At 47.5% G+C, this 21162-nt stretch overlaps 1 protein-coding gene across 4 annotated transcripts in view; it reads left to right on the top strand.

The window, feature by feature from the left end:
• Positions 1–13181, top strand: part of TAF1A (TATA-box binding protein associated factor, RNA polymerase I subunit A) — a 524191-nt gene extending 511010 nt beyond the window's left edge. For all 4 annotated transcript variants that reach the window (XM_069608604.1, XM_069608607.1, XM_069608605.1 and 1 more), the window contains one exon: positions 12485–13181. In XM_069608604.1, the coding sequence (XP_069464705.1) occupies positions 12485–12594 (110 nt within the window). In that variant the 3' untranslated portion in view covers positions 12595–13181. The remainder of the gene's footprint in view (positions 1–12484) is intronic.
• Positions 13182–21162: the final 7981 nt, after the last annotated feature.

Below are 21162 nucleotides of genomic sequence, written 5' to 3'. Positions count from 1 at the left end.
TGGATTATCGAACTATGCTCTCTGTTCTGCCATTTTCTTAACCTCTATAATTAATGGTCAACGTTATAATTTCTCAAAGATATGTCTTCCCTTGGGATGAGTCTTCTGATTTATAACAACATTTTTAAATGTTAACATTAATCCCCCCCCATTCCCCCCAAGGTCCCACGGTCCAAGGGAAATACCATAATAGTTACCTTCTGTGTACCTTTTAAACCTTTTACGTAAGCCCCACATGGTTTGCTTGATATAATGAAAGACATTGTATTTTATGTTTAGTAAGAAGTAATCTGATACGAAGCTAAGCAAACACGTAATGTTTCATTGCACAGTAGCATATACATCATACAAATAATACAAATAATACAAATACATTAAAGATGTTTAAAGTACACCATTTTGTGGTACACTTCGGTCCCTTTAGACAGAGATCACTTGACCTATTTTAATGCTACGTTGCTTTAGAAAGGGGTTTCTTATTTTAAACAATTCTTGCGTAGAATGCAGATTCCAGCTGCCAAAAGAAGCCTGCATTCATTGCAACTCGGTTTTTCTTTTCACTGTTAGCTCGCTAGCCAATCAGCAAGCTTGCACTGGAGACTCTAACCGCCTGTAAAGACTACTTTGCAAGCTTCCCTTTGTGATGTGTACCAACTAGGCAATGTGGCATGGACACGCTGTCACAGGTGAAACTGCCTTTTTTCTCATGGACAATATCACTAGAGCCCTTCCCATTTGACTCTATTGTGTGCTAGATGACTTTCACCCTTCTTAGAGGCCCTCGCACTCCACTCAGGACCAATAACATATACAAGTCACCTACCAATCATTAGAGCCCTCTGGTGCACGCTCTAAATCTTCAATCATACCTTCTTCAGGAGCAATCCAAGACATTGGGCCTCATCATGAGTTGGGCAGTAATGCCGGCACTAATAGCGCTGGCGTTATTAGCCCTACCGCCAAACCCACTGTCGCTATTAGCGCCGGATCATGGGTTTGGCGGAATGTGAAATCCCCATTCCCCATTGAGCCCATTCAGGAATTCCCCATTCCCCATTGGGCTCAATGGGGAAATTTTGCGCTTTTACCTCCGGCAGATTTCCCGCCAGCGGTAAAAGCACGGAAAATCGGAAAAATCTTGGCGGATTTCCACCCAGCTCAGAGCTGGGGGGAAATCAGCCGAAGCCGTGATTTGGCGGACCCTTAAATCTGGCGTTAACAGCGCTACCGCCGGATTTAAGGGCTATCGCCAAACTCGTGATGAGGCACATTGTTTAGATTTTAAATATGGCCATTCTTATTGCCAATCAATACTGGTTCAGGCATCCTCGTTGATCGCAAGATGCCAAGGCCGTTCTTTTGCTCAGTGCGTTCTTATTGTTTCAGACCAGCTGACTGAACCAACATAATCTGTTGCAATGGGTTAACATTCCATTTTGAAGAAATAAAATCTTCAACCTTCTTTCAATGTTCCTGGCAAACAATAGTTGTTCTATTGTCTTTCTATATGGAGGCAGCTTATAATCATTTTCTATAGTGCTTGTTTGATTTTCTAGCTATGGTGGGCCATGCTCGGATAAGTCGTGCTTCCCTCCATCTCTCAGAGAAGGTGCCCTGCCACCTGAAGGTCTTGTTCCATTTGATATTTCCACGAGAGAACATTGCACATCTCTGCAACCCATTCCTGGTCTCTAAATTGCTTATCATCTCCATACAAATTGTAAAAATATCACCTTCAATTTGGTAATGCGCAACTCAGTATGCTCTGTATCGATGATACTCCTACGTCCTGTCCCCTTTCCTCCATACTTATGGGACATTTCTCCGTCCTGTGGGACGGGACCAGAGCACTTTTGTAAAAAGCATCCAAATTTTTTTAAAAATGTGTCCCTCCTCTCTTTCCTGCGCGGGGCCCGGCACGCGGCCGTAACCCCGCTCACCTTGGCTCTGCATCGCCCATCAGTCCTTTTCTCCACACGATCGGGGCCGGACGCACTTGCATCCTCGGAAGATTTTCTTCCCTTTTTTTCCCTCTCTGGCTCTCGCTAGTGTTCATTTACTAGTCTTTCTATGTCTTTTAAACTAGATTTTCCAGACTGTTCGTGTCACCGTCGCTTCGCGAGGGCGGATCCCCATCCTCGTTGTTTAGAGTGTTTGAGTCCGGAACACCGTTGGGACTCCTGCTTTTACTGCGACTCCCTTTCGGTCCGGGCACTTCAACGTCGGTTGGAGCGGTGGGAGTAGGTGTTCGGACGGACTCCTCCTTCTCATTTTCAGGCGTTCATCGACGAGAAGAAAAAACGCCCGGTAAGTTCTTTAATTTTCAGAGCACCCCGGCCGGGGGATAAGATACCTTCCCGGGTTCCTCTCGAGCCGGGAGGGGCGTTGATCGCTCTGTTACCGGGGTTCGCCCTGAGGTGCCTGTCGGGCCTAATAATTCTACCGGAGTTTTCTCCGAGGGTCTCCGTAAGGGGCCTGTGATCACCGGAGTACACTCCGAGGCCCCTCCTGTGGGGGCTGTGTGTAGACCCAGTTCTACTGAGTCGTGGGGTACCAGAGCTTGCTCTGAGGCCGCTCTTTCGGCTTTCCTCAAAAACAAAACCGGGCTACGCCCCGAGGTCTTGGCTGCGCTTGAGGTTACCGAACGGATGTTTGAGGCCCGTGCCGATAAGGCTTCTACCGGGCCTAGGTCCGAAGTCCCTCGTACAGAGGCTAAGGCTACCAACAGTTCTGAGGGGCCGGGCAAAGCCCTGTCGGTGACAGCGCACCGTTCCCGCTCTTGTGGTGACACCAGATCTGTTGAGGGGGCAAAGAAGAAAGTTTCTTCTTTTACCGGCAGTGCCGAGGCTCTTCCTTCGAAGGCTCAGTTGGCGGTTGGTATGTCGCAGAAACATTCCAGGCCTCATAGTACCGGCTCTGCCGAGGTTCCTTACGTAAAGGCTAAAATTAAGACCCCTGATCCATCGACGGGGACCCCTGCCTCACTTCCTCACGTGCCGCAGTTCCCCTCAGATGAGGACAAAATGGCGCCCGTTCCCGCCACGACCACAGTGGCCATTTTAGGTACTACCCCTACAACTACGCCATCGGCCCCTGGTGTAGGGTTCGGTCCTTCGGGTGAACCTAAGGTCCCTTGTGCGCATCCTTACCAGCCGGTTTATGATTAGAACGCCCGGATGCCTCTTCTGCACAACGTTTCGTCGCCCGCGGGGGCGGCTCCCGTGATTTATGTGGATACATCGGCGGAGGGGCCGGTGTGGCACCCTTCCCCGTTGCGTCCCTGGATTTGTCCACCTCATCAGAGGCCTCCTCAGGTTCCGAAACAGTCTCCTGAGGACGCCTTTTTCGGTAAATTTTAAGCGCTTATGCGCACCGACCCCATGAGGGAATATTTCAAGGGGCTTTTCAAGGAGAAATGTCCACCGCGCCTCCGGCTCCACCCGTCCCGTCGGTGGTTCTGCCGGCGCCTCCTTTACCTGTGGTGCCTCCCCCTGCGCTTCCGCCTGTGCGACCATTGTCCCCAGTGGACAAGGCAGTGCCTGACTCGGCTCAGCAGGAGCCGGACCTGTCAGATGACCCTCAAGGTGATCAGGACAACGAGGACCTGCCCCGCTCTACCAGAGCTTTCCATGACCGGGTACTGGACATGATGAGCTTCTTAGATGTTCCGGTGCCCGAGGCACCTGCTCCGCAGGAGGGTGTGCTTTCTGGGGCGTTCACCTTGTCTCCTTTGGAGCGTACTGGCCTGTTCTTGCAGAAGGACGTTCTGGCCGAGGTCCGAAGAGTTTGGGAAAAGCCACACTCGGGACTTTTTGTAAATAAAACGATTGATGCGAGGTACAGGCAACATTCCTCGGAAGAAGTGGCCTTGTCGTCTTGTCTGCCTCCCTCCTCCACAGTGGTGGCTGCGGCCACGTTGCAATCCAGACCTGCAGCTCCCTCCTCCGCGACGGCGACTCAGGTCTTGGGAAAGGAGGACAAGCTCCTGGACTCCCTAGGGAGGAAAATCTTTGCCAATTCAGCCTTGCAGCTCAGGCAGGCCAGTGCAGAATTGATTTTGGCGGGAGCTTAGATGCGGATGTGGAGAGGTCTGTCAGAGTTTGAGGAGCACATTCCGGTCGAGAAGCTGGAGGATTTCAGAGGAGGCCTTTCCGATGCCAGGGTCTTGGCCCAGGATCTCATGGAGGCTGCGGCTCATCACGTAGACACCTCGGCTCAGGGTCTGATGCTAGGGGTTGATACCTCACGGCAAGCATGGCTACATGCCACTAAGTCCTCGAAGGAGGTGCAAGACAAGGTTCTGGACCTTCCATTTGATGGTAAGGAGCTTTTTCACTCTTCTACTGATGTAGAGCTCACCAAAACCAAAGACAGCACTCAGACGGCCAAATCATTGTCTGTTCTGGTTAAACCTCCCTTCAAGACTCAAAGGCCGTTGTCGCAAAGGTCGACCTTCCTCTGGTTTTAGGGGCTTCCTCTACTGCAAAAATCGCAGAGTGGATACTCCTGCGGGGAATAACCACCGTAGACAACAGCGTACGCGGTAGTCTCCAGCTCCTCAGCCTCCTCATCAGGTTCAGGTGGCACCGCCACCGATAAACCTGCCAAATGAGGGTTTTCCGCGCTCGCAGGAGACCCCGGTGGGAGGACGCATTGCGTCTCATTTGGAGACGCGGCAGACCATCACAGAAGACAGATGGGTCTTGTCAGTCGCTCGAGCGGGCTTCCGCTTACCTTTACCCCCTACCCCACCCCTCAACCCTCCTTTTCAGCTGTCAGGCTCACCCTCCCTCAAGGCTGAGGTTCAGAAACTTCTGCTCCTCAGAGCTGTGGAATCCGTTCCCCTTGGGGAACGAGGGGAGGGCTACTACTCCCGGCTGTTTACGGTGCCCAAACCCAACCAGGCTGGCCTGTGCACCATCCTAGACCTTTCCCAGTTCAATCTTTCCCTACCCCAAGAGAAATTCAAGATGATCACGCCTGGCCAGATTCGCTCCTCGTTGCAGGTGGGCGATTGGCTCAGCGTGGTGGATCTTCAGGATGCGTACATGCATATCCTGATTTGGAACCCACACAGGAAATACCTCCGTTTCTCTTTGGGAGAGGAGCACTTCCAGTTTCGGGTGCTTCCTTTTGGCCTCAGTTCGGCGCCGCGTGTCTTCACGAAGATGATATCGGTGATCGCGGCCCATCTTCGTCTCCAGGGTATCCATGTGTATCCCTATTTGGACGACTGGCTCCTACGCAGCCCTTGCCCGTTGGCAGCAGCGGGCAATCTCCAGTCTCTCCTTCAGCTCCTGTTCCATCTTGGGCTGTCAGTGAACTGGCGGAAATCCTCCATGACAGTCTCACAGGACCTGACTTTCCTGGGTTTTCGTTGGAACACGATAGACTGCCGAGTGTATCTGACCGGAGACAGAATGGCGGATCTGTTGGCCTTGTGTCAGATGTTTACGCAGTCGGAGAGCATGTCGGCCTGGTGGTTCCAGAGGCTTCTGGGCCTCATGGCCTCGTGTGTCTGCTGGCTCTTCATCTTGCTCGTCTCAAAATGAGACGGACCCAGATGGCTCTTCGGAATTCCTGGCGTCAGGCTGTGGACCCGGATTCCAAACGGATAATGATTCCGGATTCCATGGGAGTGGACCTGGACTGGTGGTCTTCTCTCAGCAACCTGTCAGTGGGTGTCGGGTTCCAGGACCCAAGCCCCATGGTGATGATCACGACAGACTCCTCCCTTTTCGGGTGGGGTGCGACGTTAGATCTTCTTCAGGTCTCGGACCTCTGGTCACCTCAGGACAAGCTCCTGCACATAAATCGATTGGAGCTTCTGGCGATTTTCCTGGCGCTGAAGGCGTTCAGACCTCTCATTGTCAACAAGGTGGTCCGCATAATAACAGACAATGCGGTGTCAATGTACTACATAAACAAGCAAGGGGGAACGAAGTCTCCCCCTCTCGTGGATCTGTCCATCCAGATTTGGGAGTGGGCCATGCTTCATGGGGTCTGGCTGCTTGCAGTGCATATCCCGGCCCGGCTGAATGTCACTGTGGATGCCCTCAGCCGGCGGACAGTGGTCAGCTACGAGTGGGAGTTGAAGGCGGAGATCCTATCATGGATTTTCTCACGTTGGGGCACACCGGAGGTGGACCTCTTCGCCACGGCGGTAAACAAGAAGCTTCCTCAGTACGCCTCCAGAGGAGGGCTGGGAGCCTCCTCTCTGGGGGACGCACTCGAGATACCATGGCACAACATGAGAGCTTGCGCCTTCCCGCCTCTTCCTCTGGTTCATTGAGCAATTTGGAAGTTGAAGAGTTCTGTCAACTGTTCTCTTCTACTGATAGTTCTGTGGTGGCCGGCCAGGTTTTGGTTCTCAGAACTTCAACACCTGTCGGTGTGTCCGCCGATCAGGTTACCAGTAACTCCCGATCTTCTTCACCAAGGGGAACAGCAGATGTGGCACCCCTCCCAACAATCGCCCAGCTTGGCGGCATGGTGCCTGAGTTCACGGCTCTAGAGCCTTTGGGTCTGTCTGCGGATAACACGCGCATTATCCAGGCAGCCAGGAAACCCTCAACCAGATCCCAATACAAGAGTAAATGGCTCAGGTTCTGTCATTGGTGTTTGGAGAAAGAATTGGACCCGAGGGTGGCGACAATTGACACAGTGCTGTCCTTTGTCTCCTCCCTAGCAGACTCAGGGGTTCATGTCTTGTCCTGCAGGGCTTATCTCTCTGCGATTTCCGCCTACCTCTCTACAGACCGGTGTTCTTATTTGTTAACTAACCCGGTGGTGAAGAGACATTTTGCTGGTTTGACATGGCTCTACCCTCCGGTTCGTAGTCTGCACCCACCTTGGGACCTAAATGTACTCCTGACGGCGCTGTGCCATAAACCTTTTGAGCCAATGGCTACGGTTGACCTCAAGTACGTGTCCTGGAAAGTTTCCTTTCTGGTAGCCGTTAAGTCAGCGAGGAGAGTGAGTGAGCTCCAGGCATTGTCGGTGGAGCATCCTTTCTTGGTCTTTCACAAGGACAAGGAGGTCCTTCGGACGAACCCAGCTTTCCTACCAAAGGTAGTGACCGAATTCCATCTGAATCAGTCGATTTCCCTTCCGGTCTTTTTTCCGAACCCTGCCTCGGAGGCGGAAAGGGTTCCTCACTGCCTGGATGTCCGAAGAGCTCTTATGTTCTACCTGGACAGGACTGCCAAGCTTTGGAGTTCTTCCCAACTGTTTGTGACCTTCGGTAAACCCCAGGGCAGGCCAGCGTCTAAGGCATCCATTTCCAGATGGATTGCTGCCTGTATCACGGAATCTTTCACTGTCCAAAAGCTGAAACCTCCTAAGGGTATCCATGCACATCAGGTGCGAGACAAGGCAGCTGTGGTTGCTTTTCAGAAGTATGTTCCCTGGGAGTCCATCGCTAGAGCGGCTACTTGGGCCTCCCCATCTGCTTTCTGTAAGCATTACTGCCTCGATATGAGCTCTAGGGCTGACGCTCAGTTCGGCCAGGCTGTGCTGAAGAACCTGTTTCAGTAAGGGGTATTTCCATCCACCCATAGTTCCTGTAAGGAGTGCTTGGGAATCTCCCATAAGTATGGAGGAAAGGGGACGGGACGTAGGATTATTACCAGGTTACTCACCTTAGTGACCACCTTACTCCTAGTCTATAGTCCCCTTTCCTCCATACGCCCGCCCGCCGTCCCCTCTAATAAGGTTCCGCTAATGGGTCTTGGACTCTGCGATAGAAAAGGACTGGTGGGCGATGCGCGGGGCGGAGCCAAGGTGGGCGGGGTGACGGCTGCGTGCCGGGCCCTGCGCAGGAAAGAGAGGAGGGACACATTTTTGGAAAAAAAATTGGATGCTTTTTACAAAAGTGCTCCGGTCCCGTCCCACAGGACGGAAAGATGTCCCATAAGTATGGAAGAAATTGGACTATGGACTAGGAGTAAGGTGGTCACTACGGTGAGTAACCTGGTAATTGTATTATTCATTTATATTTATAACATTTCTTATACGCCCAGACCCAGAGGTATCACAGCGTAGTTACAGACAGTTAGGTTACAATTAAAGGAGTATAGGTCAAGCAATACAGTCATAGTTTCATCAAGCAAAAAAATACATAGTCGTTACATAATGCAGGGACAAATTATTATCCAGGCTAGCATAAATACGGCTCTGCTCAGTGTAGTCCTGGTCAGTTCAAATTGGTTGAATAACCAAGTTTTTAAAGATTTTTTAAAGCACTGGAATGATTCTTCATTCCTTATATTTGTCAGGAGTGTGTTCAAGTGTTTAGGGGCCAGGGCTTTGAAGCTGCTGCCCCCAGCTTTGGAACTTTTGTAGCGTGGGATATCAAGGAGTGCATTTCTGCTAGATCTGAGTGTTCTAGTAGAGGATTTTTTGGTTACTGAATTATTGATGTATTTAGGGGCCTTATTGGCGATGCATTTATGTGCAATGCATAGGGTTTTGGAAATGATTCTTGCCTTGATAGGTAACCAGTGGGTAGCTCTCCTAATGTGCGAGATGTGGTCAGACTTGTTTATTCCTAACACAGCACGTAGTGCTTTATTCTGCATAAGTTGCAATTTAGCAAGGTTGGTGTTGAATGTGCCTAGTAGGAGTACATTACAGTAGTCCAACTTCGAAAGTATTAAGGCTCTTGAGAGGGTGACACCATTTTAGGCGCGAGAAATTGGCGACTTAGAGCATTACGTTTAGCAGAGTAAGATGTGGCTGAGGCGAGTGCATAAACTTGTTTTGTCATTGTTAGATTAGCGTCTAAGTAGACACCAAGGGTTTTAACCTGTTTGAGTACTGGTATCCTGGTACCATCAATCTTGAATGTCGAGCCTTCAGGCTGTAGGGCATTGATTTTAGTTGTGGACCCTACTATGAGAAGCTCTGTTTTTTTGTCATTAAGACAGAGACTATTATGGGCCATCCAGTTTTGGATTAGTGCATAGATTTGACTAATGAGGACGGTATCCTGCTCATAGTTACTTGATAGGGGGATGAGGATCTGGGTGTCATCAGCGAAGTTGGTGTAGATGACACCCATAGCATCCAGTGCTGCAAATAGAAGCTTTGTGTAGGCATTGTAGAGGGTGGGCGATAGGCAAGATCCTTGGGGAACACCTATGGGGACTGGTATGGGGTCGGCCGACTCTTTCCCAATACACACTCGTGATGTACGATCTGCTAAGAAGGATTTAACCCATTGGGTTGCCTCCTTAGAGAATCTGAAGTCATTGGATAGTGTGGCACAGAGTTTATCATGGTCAACTAAATCAAATGCGGCAGAAAGATCTAACAGCATTAGAAGACAAAGATTGCCTGCCTCCCTTGTGGAATCCATTTGGATTTTTAAATCAAGGAGTGCAGTTTCTGTGCTATGGTTAGGGTGAAACCCGATTGTCGGGCATCCAGGAGTTGGTGTTGCTCTAGATGGCTCTGGATTTGGGTATATGCTATTTTGTCTATTATTTTCAGTAAAAATGGCACCGTTGTTATCGATCGGTAATTGGTGAGGATTAATGGGTCTAGTGTTGGCTTTTTCAGGAGGGGGGGGTCACCCAAGCTTTTTTAATTCTAGCAGGGACCATGTTAGAATTGAGCGAGGCATTAACAAATTTGGTAATGATAGGTGTCAGCGTGGGGGCACAGAGTTTTACTAAGTGAGCGGGAAATTGGTCTCCTTTGCAATTGGAGGATTTTAGTTTGGATATGGTGTCCAATACAACCTCTTGTGTGATCGGGGTAAAGTGGAAAGGTTTGCAGTCGTTCTCTTTCGGTAAGTACTCGGTAAGGGTAGGTGGGTTTTTGTTTGCTAAGAGTTGTCTTTTCGAGATCATTTTCTTTTGTAGGAGTAGTATTTTTTATGCTAGCGCATTCTGGATTGTAGTACACCATGATTTACTGGCGTTGACAGGTGACATGTCTTGACTTGGATTTTCTAATTCTTTGAGTATAGTAAACAACTACTTTGAGTTGGATGAGGCCTTGTTGATGCACAAATAGAATGCCTCAGCCTTATGGGTTATTATGGATAATTTATAGGCTTTGTTGGCTTCATTAAAGGCATTAGCTGAGTCTGGAGTATTCGTTTTTTTATGGATGTGCTCTAGTGATTTTTTTTGCGTCTCAGATTTACTAGTTCATCATTGAACCAAAAACGTGTATGTTTGTTTGCGCGACGAGTTTTAGTTGTGACAGGAGCTACTAAGTCGATGGTGGTTAAGAGACATTTCTGATAGCAATCTGCCAGGTAATTAGGATTGTTACCTGTTAGGGTGGTGGAGACCAGGGCTTCATTTAGAACAGTGGAAAGGTTGTCTGCTGTGACTTTTCTGGTATCTCTTTTTTCATAGGTATCAGATTTTTTAGTAGTAGTGGGGTCTGTAGCATTGCTAATTATAGAGAAGTTGATGATATGGTGGTCGGACCAATCAAGAGGTAGAACAGAGTCGATGGATACTTGTGAATTGAGAGCGAGGATCTAGTCAAGTATTCTACCTTTGTTGTGGGTGGGGGCATTGACTAGTTGTTTGAAATTCATATCTTTGAGGGCCGCATGAAGGGCTGCAGCTTTATGACCTTGGTGATCATTGTATCCTAGGTTTATGTCACCGAGTATGATACATTTGGTATTGGGTTTGATATGGGGGAGAGTAAGAGCGGGATGTCTAGGTCAGGGTGAGTGTTTTTGTTAGGTGATCTGTGTAAGACCAGGAAATTGATTGTAGTTTTTGGATTGGAGGTAAATTTGGCTAGGAGGAGTTTGTACCCATTTATTTCTTCAAGGGGGCAAGCCCTAATTTGCAGAGTTGATTTAGCTATTATTGCAACTCCGCCTCCTTGAGTGCTGGAGCTATCGGTCCTAAGAATGCTAAATCCAGGTGGAATGGCGAGGGTTAGCAGTGGACCTGAAGGTGGGTGTAACCAAGTTTCAGTTACAACTAGGATGTCTAGTAGTTGGTTGATAATGAGGTCATGGATTTCAATGGCATGGGCTCCAAGTGAGCGTGCGTTAATGAGTGCACCTTTGAGGTTGGGAGTGATATTTGATGGTGGTGTGTCGACTGAAGTAGAGATTGGTGGGGCTTTAGTACCTCTGTTCAGTTTGGTTAGTGCTTTAGGTGGTGACTTGGGCTGATAAAATGTGGATTTTACATTGGTTTTAAGGACGTTGGTGACGGCTGGTAGTGGACTGGTGTCTAGGTGAAGAAGTTTAGTTTGTGATCCGAGTCTAGTGCGTCTAGCATTACCCTGAATAGGGGTGCTTGAACTGATAGTCACTTCATTTGGAGTAATCTTAGGGGGTATCAACCGGACAGCTCTGGGTTGGTGGCGGCTATATGAGAGCTATTAGTATCCTGTTCCTGAGGGGGGAGGAAAAGGTGAGGTGGTTGGTAGGAATGGGGTGGGGCAGGGTGATGACGCTGGCATCCAATTCTAGATAGACCGTTATCATGTGCGATGTACGCACCTCCTGTGAAGAGTACTGTATTGTACATTACACAAAACGGGAACATGATGGCTAGTAATATGCATAACATACTTTGCTATAGGTGAGAGAAGAGGAATACTACTATATGAATGTACTTCGATCCTACGCAGTTATATTTGGTCACCTTAGATGGGGGAGCGGTCTAGAACATGCGCACTGCATGCAGTAGTGATAGAAACATTGCTAGAAGTGATCGTTAGTTAGTACACATTAGGTCACAAGGAGTGTGTAGGAATGCAATATTAAGTACAAGGAGCTTGACTGTGCAAATCAGCAGTAAATTGACATAATCCAGTTAGGCACAACGTGATTCAGGCAAGCTAATGCAATATTGTAATTGGATGTAACCACGTTTCCCCCTCCTGCGCCGTATCTATAGCACAAGATGCGGGTACACCCCAGCTAACCTGCACACCTTTTTAACCTCTTGCCACCTTCTGATACTGCTTGCACCCCACCACGCTAACCACCTTGTTTCCATGGATTGGTCCCACTGCACAGTCCTGGAGCATCTCTGTCCGCTTGTAATTACCCCGGCACCCTCGCCCTTGGTTTAGACCGGCAGCTCTCAAGGTAATCCTGCTCGGGCATCTAACCGATCTTGTGCACCCGACCATCCAAATGTCTTTGCTACAAACCACCTAGAAACATCATGTGAAACTGGGCTCTGGTAGGTGCACTCAGCACGACAGGCTTTGCACCTGTTGCTCCCTCAGCTTGTACCCCCCCAGTAACCGCTCTCATCCTTCTCTTTCAGGACCATGGCAAAGGCACACCTAAAAGGTCAGACATGTTATAGAAGAGCACTTCATATTACTCATAAGGGCGTGGCCGGAAGTGCCAAGCACGAGATTGCTCCTCCTAGGTGCACAGAGAATCCCATTGGGCTCATTTTTCTTTGCAGTTAGGTGGTCTGAATAAAATGAAATGCAATTTAAAAAAAATAAATAACGCTTCCTGTCTCCTTTATTGCAGGTTCAAAGTATTTTACTTTTGTTGTCCTTCGAGGCAGCACGTCCCAGAGGAAGAAGTGTAAACGCATGAAGCAGTTTGTGAAGAAGCACAGCATGGCTGGCTCCGGATAAGGTCCAGATTCCAGCCCGGTGACTGTGGCATCAGACGTGTGTCTGAAGGGCTTCTTAACCTGTCGACGTGCTTGTTTTGCACCTGTGCTGCTGGCTCAGCACCGTTTGGAAGGACGCATTTGTTCAGTCTTGGGATGTTTGTCCTTTGTAGCATCTCGGCTGTGCGAGCTCATTACCCTGGGAGATTTTCGAGCTCTGGCCCTTGCTTATTCCAGTCAATGGATTTGTGTTTTATGTTTGAAAGCCGTCCCACTTAACTATGCTCAATGAATGCAGACTCTAGACTATACAAACCTTGCAAAGGCCACGCAGGACTGCCAATGAGTGGAGACCCAGACGAACACTACTACCCAGGGAGCTGAAATTGACTTTTAATGTCGAGCCTCGCTTTATATCACATGATCTCCTACACATTCTAAAAATAATCAACAAAACCTGTCGAAAATAATATCCAAATTGAAGAAAGTTCAATTGTATTTTTAAATTGTATTTTGGCCTGTTTGTATTTTGTTTTTTATTGGGTCCAGAGTATTTATAGGACTCATGTCATTTGCTGAGCCTTTGAAATTATATCACTTCAAAACCTGTCCCTGTCTAGATTGTTGACTCTAGGACATAATCAGTCCTCCTGTGGCTTTGTCTAGCGGTGCACAATACAACACTCCAATTTCCTCATCATGCCAGGAGACGGATACAATGTGCATTTATTGTTATGAATCTTAGCAAAATCATCACTTAGGCTTGGCGCGTTTTACAGCACATTAAAACAGCTACCCATATTTTTTTGCACTGCACATACCTGTGTGAGTGATTGTACCCATGTATAAAGACCCCTCCCCCACTATCAGTTTAGCGATGCACACATTCCACCTTATTTTGTCGCTGGTGGAAAATCCTCAGGGAGCTGCAAGGCTGGCTTCAGTTGTAGGCATTCTTCCCATCAAATTTTCTTCATTTTCCATCAGATTTCCATTTTCCATCAGATTTGGCCATGCACGTGGAACTGCGTGCAAAGTGTGTATACACAGAGCAGGTATCGAAATTAAGATTTTATGAACTGGAGATCATAGCAGCACCTGGGAATTGGGCGTCAATCAGTGAGTTGAAGTTACCTCTGAGGATGCAGGAGCTTACTAGTGTGCCGTAAATGTGACTTGCGCACTAGATGCTGCAAATCTACATGTTTTACTGCTATATGTGTTCATGCTTTACATATCCTTTTGACATGTTGTATATGCTCCTCTATACACATTCCCAAACATACAGAATAATATCAATAGATATGTGTGTATGGTGCACGTTGGCAAGGGGAGTCAAAAGTAGCTCCTGGGAGCTGTAGCGCTGTCTGTCTAGACAGCAAGCAAGAGCTAAATAGCGACCAGCAGTTTCAAACCGATCAGAGAAAGTGCATCGTGTTTGAAGGCGGAAAGTCTGCCTGAAACACTGACTGCTGCAGTTCTGCTTCTGCATGTTTTGAGGTCAAGGAACAACACTCTGGCTGCCCCTCCAAATAGTAAGATGAACTCCCCACAAGGAAAATAAAGTCCCAAACCAGCCCCGCTGCAGATTGGAAGCCTCTTTTTTTTTTTTTTCTCCCTGACTTTTGTACCACCCTCTTCCCAAGCTCTTGGCAGAACCATCTGGTTCCTGGTGCTGTCAACCTGCCCTCCTTTCCCCATGTTCCCCTCCTCTCATTCCGGTGTCCAGCCTGATGCCTCCTGGTGCACCAACTCCCTGCTCGTGTGTCAAGAGCCTGTATCCTTCTTGTTGTCAAACTAGCTGCCCTCCCACACCCATCGGTTGTCACCCAGGACCATGGTGAAGGAAGGAGTCGCCCGCCTCTTCGGGTCAGCGGCACAGAAGGCCTTGACCTGCCAATACAACAAGCTATGTGATGGTTTGCATGGCGCTTTGAACGCTGAGATCAGAAAACCTCACGGCTTTGAAGAAGTCAAGAAGCACTGGCAGGACTTGTGGAGGCAGGTCCTGAAGCTGGTCAATGCTGACTACAGGTATTGCTTCACCACATGAGGCCGCTCACCACCACTACTAGTGCTGTTGCTGTCAGAAAACGAATACCTCAATCTGTTCACCTGCGAAGCATTGTGTCAGTTGCACTCATGCAAACACGGTGAGTGTGTACAGAAAACAAAATGTATGCATGGGTCTCATTTAGATGAATTGGTAAAATGGCTCATATGTCTAAGAAGCTGTGCAAAGAAACTTGTGTGGCTGTTCCTGAATCTGTGGAATTTTGTAGGCAATGGTATGGTACCGTGTCTGTCCAATTGTGAGGCAGTTGGAGAAGCAGGGATCCCTATTGGACTGTACCTGCTTACTACCCCATGCAGCGAGTAAGTGGAGTCTATAGTGATGCACTGTAATACTGGCCAGGATGTCACATTGCCGTGACCAACATTACTGATCTCGGCCATGCACATGTACAACCACCTCAACATTATTGGATATCTTCAACAAGTTGAGGGATGAATGGCCGACAGCTTCTTGCACCTAAACGGGAGCAAAACACTGGTTTGGTTGCAAGCAGTTAATCAGCACGATTTGGCTCCTTAGAAGCATGATTGGTTCACAGTTGTTTCCTGCACTCTTAAAAGTCTTATTTATCTTTTGTCGGATAATATGATTTGTGTTTGTAAATGTATTGAGTTCAACGACAGAATTAATTATCTAATTATTTTCTCCTTTCATACATACCAAAGGCTCCAATGGCACATGTAAGCTTTGTGTGCGGAGGCATAATATCAAGGAGTTCATCTTGTCTCGGTACATTTACCCATGGACACAGCACTCTCGCCTCCGTTAAAGCCAAAGACTAGTGCCTTTCTCCAGCAGAGCAGATGTAAAATTGCCAGGACATGGCTTCCCATCCTCTGGCCCCAAAGTAGACAAAAGGAGACGCTACAAGAGGAATGTTAGTGGGATGGCAGAAAATAATGTGCCTCTGGAAATGCATTTTTCTTTGTATGGTGGGGATGTTGGCATTGGAAAACTGTAAGAGGGTTAATTGGGTTGTATGACGATGCCATCCCATCAGTCTCAAAACGCACACAAAGTTGAAATGCCAGTGTGAACTTTTAGAAGTCCAACCAAATAGGGGTAGGATTAATTGGGTAACCCCAAATTAATCACATACCTGTTTTGTTAGATTTCTCATCCAACAAAACATTAGATTACTCATCTTTTGGCTTTAATGGAGTTGAAAGGCATATATGTATTGTGTTCTCTCACATATTCCTCATCTTTGATATATCCAAGTCTGCTTCTTCAAAATTTTGTTTTTCATAGTCGAGCATCGTGCAGCATTGTGTTATGGCCCTTGATGGCCTCCATACTGTCCTTGGCCGTGGCTTTGATGCTGGCATATGTAGCACACTGGGTGACAGTTACCTCTGTTCTGTTTTTCCCGCATGCTAGCATGCTTTGGAGCTACATTGCCGCCGCAAAATTTCAAATAACGTATTACTTCATCAGTCGGTATCATCTACTCGACATGTCCTTGACACCGAAGACCGGTTTAAATTGATTTGCAGATTGTGGGGCAAAAACGTCCATCACAGACACACGCACTGATTCTGCCTATGGTGTATGCCACAAGGTTGATTACTGTGGCTCGTACCAATCCATGACGGTCAAAGCCTTGCGGGAAAAGAAAGGGAAAACTCGAAGCAGGTAAGCCCTCTCCCAAATCCCCCTCCATTATCCCTTCGAAAAAGGAAATCCTCCTCTGACTCAGAAAAAGTACTCTGGGCATCAGAAGCGCTCGAGATCGAGGTCACGACGCTCGTCATTCTCTCACAAAAAAAAAATCAGAAGCGACTGAGGAATTCGACCATGCGTACAGGGAGTGTACACTCGCCTGGGCTTTTCGATTTTTTTAAAAATTAAAATGAATGATGGGAGATCTACCTCCGAAAATGTTTCGGGCTAATCCGCCCACATTTTGTAATGATTGCTGCACAACAAACACATAGTCCAGTGTACTCTGAGGGACACAGCCTACAGCCCCAGTCCTCCCTGTCACATTTATTTGACAGGTGACAGCGAGGGGTGCACGAAAACATCCAGAGGAGAAGGGCAACACCTTCCTCCTCCCATGGCCAGCCTAATGAAATATCAAAGGCTTCATGTATCCACCCTTTGCTATTGTCTAAGTTCTGTGTGGTGGCCGTGCATACTGACGACAGTTAATTCATGCAGGCCTGTGAATAGGTCTGGTCACAGAACTTAACAATGGGCAGGAAAACTAACACTTCTTTGATATGCAATGTGTCAACGTGAAGCTAGTTCCCGCCCCTCTGTATGAAGGACAGTGAATGGCATGTCTGGGTCCACTATTTACCGTAGTAAACCCCTGCAGAGTGGACCCCTTTCAGAGGGAGAAGTATGTGATTTAAGGGAGACAGGAAGTCTGCTCTCGTCACAAACTTCAAGGGAGACCTGCACTTTGATCAAGAGCCACAGAGGGCTCATTTAACCAGAGAGACACTTTGATCTACAACAGAAAGGAAGATGGGGGGGGGGGACTTAGGAGTACATGTTGTCACCTCTTTCCTTTCCTGTTGCAAAGCACTCTGGTCTTGACCTCACGTGTAACAGAAAATTGTTGGTGGGGACCCCGGATTGGTTCCTTAAGGTAGGCTTAGCCTGCACCAATCACTGGGGCTCATTTGGCTTTAAAAGAGGGCTGAGCCCCTCACTTAGATCAACTGAAGGCTTCACTGGAAGCAGGAAATAAGAACTCAGCATTGGACTCTGGCTGAAGGTACAGTCTACCTTACAGCTTCTGCCAGTGATGGAAGGCCAGGATTTCAAAGAGGGAAGCAAGATCCCTCCCCAAAACCTCTCCCAGGCAACAGAGGCAGATACCAGACTCAGAGGACCCGTCTAGCAGCTGCAGAACCAGTACGTAGCCATAACACAGCATGCCCTGCTAGGTTCTGCCAGCAAGCTGCCTAGCGGTGAAGTGCCAGAGAGTCTCTGAACAAAGGAAAAGGCTGTTGCCTGCAAGCACTCTCCTCAGCTTTTGGTCATCCGCCTTGAAAGGTCGCCACGAGCCCTGCGAAGAAGGTAGTAGTGCCACACAAGCATCAACCAGCGTCCATCTTTAAAGGTCATTTTTGAAGCAGTCGAACCGTGAGTCCTCGACCAGCGTTCCAAATCCGCCAACCAGCATAGATACACCGATTCCTGACCCGAGCCACCGTGTAGGCCAGAAGAAACAAAATGTGGACCAACTAGACTAAAGAGTACAGGATTCCGATTCAGTTTTCAATTCTTGCTAGTACATAATATTTATTTCACGTGTTCAATACAAAATTTAATAATCTTCTAATAAAACAGGCTCTACAAAAAGAAAAAGGTTTTCCCCATCACACCTTGTTCACTCATAACTCAAACATACCATTTTCATACCAACATACATTCCAAATAGAAACTGGGTAAATTTGTATTCCCATAACATAATCCAGCATATAAATGTAAATTTTACTCTTATATTTGTAGATGTGGCCCTCTGTATTTTTCCAGGGGTTAAATGTCTATCGTCGACACGTGTTTCGGTTGAAGTTCAAAAAATGGGCAGGACTCCACTTCCCCCATTAATCGTCCTGCCCATTTTTTGAACTTCAACCGAAACACGTGTCGACGATAGACATTTAACCCCTGGAAAAATACAGGGGGCCACATCTACAAATATAAGAGTGTCAAATTTACATTTATATGCTGGATTATGTTATGGGAATAGAAATTTACCCAGTTCTTGTTGGCAATGTATGTTGGTATGAAAATGGTATGTTTGAGTTATGAGTGAACAAGGTGTGATGGGAGAAACTTTTTCTTTTTGTTGAACCTGTTTTATTAGAAGATTGTTAAATTTTGTATTGAACACGTGAAATAAATATTATGTACTAGCAAGAATTGAAAACTGAATCTGAATCCTGTCATCTTTGGTCTAGTTGGTCCACATTTTGTTTGTTCTGTATATACTTACCTGGAGGACCATAGACAAAACACCAGGTATCCCTTAATTTTTATGCACTGTGTAGGCGAGCCTGCAGCTGTCCGTCCGGCCTCGCTTGCCGAACTGCTTGCCGCCGGATACCCGCAGCGGTCTCCCATCTTGAACTCTGTCGCAGGAGCTGAGAAGCTTCCTGGAACCAATTTGACGCTGCTGAGCATCAAGAGTGAAGTCCTCTTTCTCCTCAAAGGCAAAGGGTTCAGGGTCTTCAACTCCGGTCTCGAGGCTTCCTAAACTGTTGAAGCCATCGAGTAACTCAAGCAAGTCATTGAGACATTCACTGACCGCTTATTTGAAGTCATCGAAGCCCTCAACGCCATCGGCACATTCAGTGTCTTTGAAGCCTACAAAGACCTCGACTGACTCTTCGAAGTCATATAAACCATTGCCTAGACCGGATTTCTTTAAATCCATGGTGTCTATCTTTGAGGAAGAGGAGGGCCAGGCTCCATTTGGGTACGAATTTGGGAATCCCAGTGTTCCAGAGGAACTTATTTCACAAGAATCAAAGACGAGGAATCTTGTTGAAACACTGTTTGAAATGAGCAGTTGGGAGACTTCACCGGATTCTAATAAAGTGCCAAATATGAATGAATTTATATTTAGCAAACCAGTCGCAGGATTTGGAATGGAAGAGGTTAAAGAGGTTATACTAAAGCTGAAGGTTTCAAGAGCCCCTTGCCCTGACAGTGTAGCCAATATAGTCATCAAAGAAAATCCGGAGCTATGGTTACAGTTATTATTCAGGATATTTGCTTTTATTCTTGTGGCATCATACCCGATAGCTGGAGGAGGTCTATTTTGATTCCTGTATTTAAGAAGGGTGTAGGGACAATTCATTGTAACTACAGACTGCTTGCAATGATTGATTCCAGCTGTAAAATCGTTGCCTCTCTCCTCCTAGTTAAAATGAATAAATGGGTTGAAGAGAAACGGCTTTTAAGCAAGTTCCAAACTGACTTCAAGCATGGTCTCTCTACTACCCATAATATATGAGCAATGAAGTATTTGATGGCAGAAATTCATAGAAATCCTGGCACTTGGCTAGATTTATGCTTCATTCATTAGTCAAGTGCGTTGGACTGCGTCCACCGCTTGAGACTTTGGGATCAATTGACTAGTTGGGGAATTGATCTTACTATCCTCCACTACATCAAGGAGATGTATACTAACTGCTGTGGCAGTCAGATTAAATCAGGTGGGTCTCATCTCTGACTTTATTGCCCCGAATCTTGGTAATAAACAGGGGTCCTACTTTACAACTTATATGTAGCTGACATGGCCTCCACCCCCACGAACATGTTATTTCAATGCACAATTTGCCACAATGCGGCCATTATAGGTTTTACACCTCATGGCCTAGAGACAGGGCCATATTAAGGAATTTTGGGGCTCAGGACACAGATACCTTTGGGCCCCCCTCCAAACCGAATAAATGAAGGGATCATATGTCTCTGGTCTTGCCCGGCCCCTCATTCAATGTGATAAAATGCTGCCCAACAGAAATCCAAATGTGTGGGTTCTCCCTTGCCATCACCATACCTCAGAATAATAAACAAGTGGCATTTCAAGACCAACATGAGCCGCCCACGACAAGGGTACACATTCTAACAAGCATTGGCAAGTCCAACAGTTTCTGCTTCTGTGTAACTAGGCATTTTCCATGCATATGATAACACTCTAGGTGCTGTGAGAAACCTGAAGGTGTCTGCCTAGCTAGTCCCCAGGGATCTGTCATCCAGGTGGCCAGGACACGGTCATCGCTATTGGATCCAGTTCCTGGTGATCAGTGACCATTGAGGGAGGATCACCTGGATGGGGGGGGGGTCCTTGGGGAGTGGGACACCGATGGGTGAAATGCAGTATCCCCCTTCTTCCAATACTTTTTCCCCATCCTACCACGTATGACATTCGAAAACACTGCCCCCACCTCCCCTTTCCGACACAAACACCTTTGCACAACATGGAAGACAACGGACTAACACCAGAGGCGTTTTTACCTGACATGTCCCAATACGAGGGCTAGGCAAAGTCGGGCAATTGACCAGAATCACACACACCTGACTGCCCTTTCTCTTCCCCACAGGGATAAAAGGTGGAGCACGAAAGCGCACAAAGAGCAAGGCAGACCATACAACGTGATAGCTAACTCAGCATGGCAGTTCAAGAGGAGGAGAAAGACGGCGCAGGCAAACAAGGCCTGTGAAACCTCTGTAGAAGGAATTATAAGACTGTGAACAATAGCCAAAGTGTGTTGCAGCAGATGTCTTTGGTACGCAAGACCCTCCTCCCCTGGTAACCAAGCTGGGGAAGGACACTGGTCTTGGTGGTACCAACACCGAGAACCACAATCAGAACAATAACGAAAGAAGATGGGCGCATAGTGGACACCCAAGAAGGTGTTAATCAGGAATTTGTAGAAAATGACCAACTCCTGTACGGAGACGAGAAGGGAAGCGACTACAGTAATATAAGTGAAACACTGGAGGATATAGGGTTGCTGCAAATTAGCGCAGAGGAGCGAGAGGAAC

Source organism: Ambystoma mexicanum, chromosome 4q (assembly GCF_040938575.1).
Source record: "Ambystoma mexicanum isolate Mex_15411 chromosome 4q, UKY_AmexF1_1, whole genome shotgun sequence".
Lineage (NCBI taxonomy): Eukaryota > Metazoa > Chordata > Amphibia > Caudata > Ambystomatidae > Ambystoma > Ambystoma mexicanum.
Note: the sequence above shows the minus strand (reverse complement) of the source record. Positions and strands in the feature narration are given on the sequence as shown.